Source organism: Pinus tabuliformis, chromosome 1_1, assembly GCF_031772625.1.
Source record: "Pinus tabuliformis cultivar Carrire ecotype Pingquan chromosome 1_1, CPIR1, whole genome shotgun sequence".
NCBI lineage: Eukaryota > Viridiplantae > Streptophyta > Pinopsida > Pinales > Pinaceae > Pinus > Pinus tabuliformis.
Window position 1 is genome coordinate 480,389,145 of NC_142297.1, and position 2,685 is coordinate 480,391,829.

General features: G+C 44.0%; 1 protein-coding gene across 1 annotated transcript; it reads right to left on the bottom strand.

Annotated features, from left to right (window-relative positions):
- Positions 1–256: 256 nt before the first annotated feature.
- Positions 257–2,145, bottom strand: LOC149213836 (uncharacterized). Its single transcript, XM_089389174.1, has 2 exons — positions 604–2,145; positions 257–280 (listed from the first exon to the last, which is right to left on the bottom strand). Exons 1-2 carry the CDS (start codon positions 2,143–2,145, stop codon positions 257–259), a joined length of 1,566 nt encoding a protein of 521 aa, XP_089245300.1.
- Positions 2,146–2,685: the final 540 nt, after the last annotated feature.

Here is a 2,685-nt window from a genome sequence, read left to right on the forward strand (position 1 = left end):
GTAATATCCGGCTAACCCCATAAAGGACCTGATATCTACTACATCTTTCGGTATGGGCCACTCCATTATGGTTCGTATCTTTTCTGGGTCCACCGCAATCCCTTCCTTTGTGATTATATGACCCAGATACTGGATTTCTTCCTTGAAGAAGTCGCACTTACTGAACTTAGTATATAACTGGTGTTCTCGGAGGGTTTGTAGCACCAATCTGAGGTGTTCCTTATGCTCTTCCATAGTGCGGGAATATATCAGTATATCATCGATAAATATCAACACAAATCTGTCCAAATATCGATGGAATATGTTGTTCATCAAGCACATGAAAGTTTCAGGGGCGTTAGTTAACCCAAAGGGTAACACCACAAATTTGTAATGGCCATACCTTGTCCTAAAAGCTGTTTTAGCTATGTCTTCCTCCTTAATCCTGATCTGGTGGTAACCTGATCGCAAGTCGATCTTAGAGAACACTGTTGCACCTTTCACTTGATCGAAAAGTTCATCAATTCGAGGTAGAGGATACTTGTTTTTTATTGTCAGCTTGTTCAACTGACGATAATATATACACATGCGAAGGGTTCCATGTTTTTTCTTGACAAATAATACTGGGGCTCCCCACGGAGACACACTGGGGCGAATATAGTCTTTTTCTAGCAGTTCCTGTAACTGCATTTTTAATTCTGTCAGCTCAGGTACACTCATTCTATAGGGTGCTCTTGATACAGGTGCTGCCCCTGGTACCAATTCGATGGTAAAGTCTATATCCCTCTTAGGCGGCAGTCCGGGAATCTCATCTGGAAACACATCCTCAAATTCTTGTATTACAGGGATGTTATCTAGCGTGGCTGTTTTATCCTTTGAATCAGCATAACCCACTTGGATGGCATAAATCTGACACCCCTTTCTGATGCATTTTTCTAGCTGGGATGCAGTTATTGGTCGAACCTGCACTGGCCGCTTAATTCCTTGCATCTCTTTCCTAGCTCCATGTTCATCCCGATAGTAAATAATCTTTGTCTTGCAGTCAACCAATGACCAGTGCTTTTCTAACCAGTCCATACCGATTAGAATGTCATATGAACCAAGGGGAAGCACATTTAGATCAGCCATTACTAGCTGTCCTGCTATTGTGAAAGAGCAGTCATTGACTTTTTCCAATACTCGCCTCTTGGCCCCTGTAGCCAGCTGTACTAGCCATGGATTTTTGAATTTAACAGGTTGCAATTTACAATGTTCCACTATCTTTGGACTAATGTAGCTTAATGTGGCCCCAGGGTCAATTAAAATAGCTACAGTAAGGTCTGAGATTTTACCTTCAAATTTGACCATGGTCGGCTGGTACTTCGCCTGACGATCGTCCAGGGCTGCATTAATCCTTGGTACGCTTCGTCCTACATCGTCGACTGTCGATGCTTCATGGATTTGGGATAACTGTTCAGTTCCCTTACGCTGCGGACAGTTTTTGACGTAATGAGGCCCTCCACAGCCCCAACACTGTACTGGGGGCCTCGCTGCCCCTTCACTGTCCAATCTTGCAGACTGCTCGCTGACTCTAGACTCACTGGCTGTCTTGAATTTGGATGAACTTCTCGGTGCAGTTCTGCTGTTCTGTCCCTTACCGTTTCCCTTGCTTCCACCACTGCGATTCCCTTTGCTGTTTCCGGCTGGCTTATGGCCTCTTTTTTCATTCCATCTTCTGCCAGAAGCTTCTCCTTTCTGTTTTTTATGCTGATAGCAGATTCTAGCTTTATGAATAGCCTCATCCATCGTCTTCGGATTGTCAAACTCAATCCTTTCTCGCATATACAGCAGAAAACAGCTAACAAAGCTTTGGACCTTAGCCTTTTCCTCTCTAATATACGACACATAACGAAGCAAGGAAGTAAAACGGGTGATAAACTCGTCCATGGTTTGTTGTCCCAACCGCAAGTCATGGAACTCTCTTGCCTTTTCATTGTAGAAGCGCTCGGTCAGATATCTTTCTTTGAAGTACCTTTGGAAATTTTCCCAAGTTATGGTCTGCTCGGTCACTCCCTTCACAATCTTAACTTCCTCCCACCATAGGGTAGCTTTTCCCTGTAGTTGGAAAATGGCCAGCCGTGCCTTAAGGTTATGATCATACTCGTATATCTGAAAATATTTGTTCATATTAATTAACCATGCTTCAGCTGCTTCTTCCTGTTCCCCATCAAAGTGCGGTGGTTTAATCTTACGAAACTCTCCTTGCAACTCTATCTGTTGCCTTTTTGAAGTCTGTTGTTCAGATGCATTATCAGATCGTTCCTCCCTCTCCTCCGACCTTTCAGGTTCCATATGATGGTCTCGTTCTTCCAACATCCTCTGCTACTCTGTACTGGGATTAGTTGGTGGTTGGTTCTGTTTGTCAGATAAACTTTTTAGAATTCTTTCTTGTTCCATCGTTAATCGTGCATTATCTTCCTGTAACCTGGCCATTTCGTTTTTCAATTCCTGCACCGTCTCCAAAATAGCCATGTTTGTATTTCGAGCCTCCTCACCGAGCTGTACCCATAACTCGGGGTTGCTCTCAGGTCCAGGTACAGGTCCCTGGCCCATTGCATACCTGTGGGAAGCACTATCCGCTCTTCTCATGTTGTGAGTCTTCCGGTTCCTGGTTCTGTCCTTACATTGGTAAGGTGACAACAGGGAAAAAATTAGCACACCAACTGC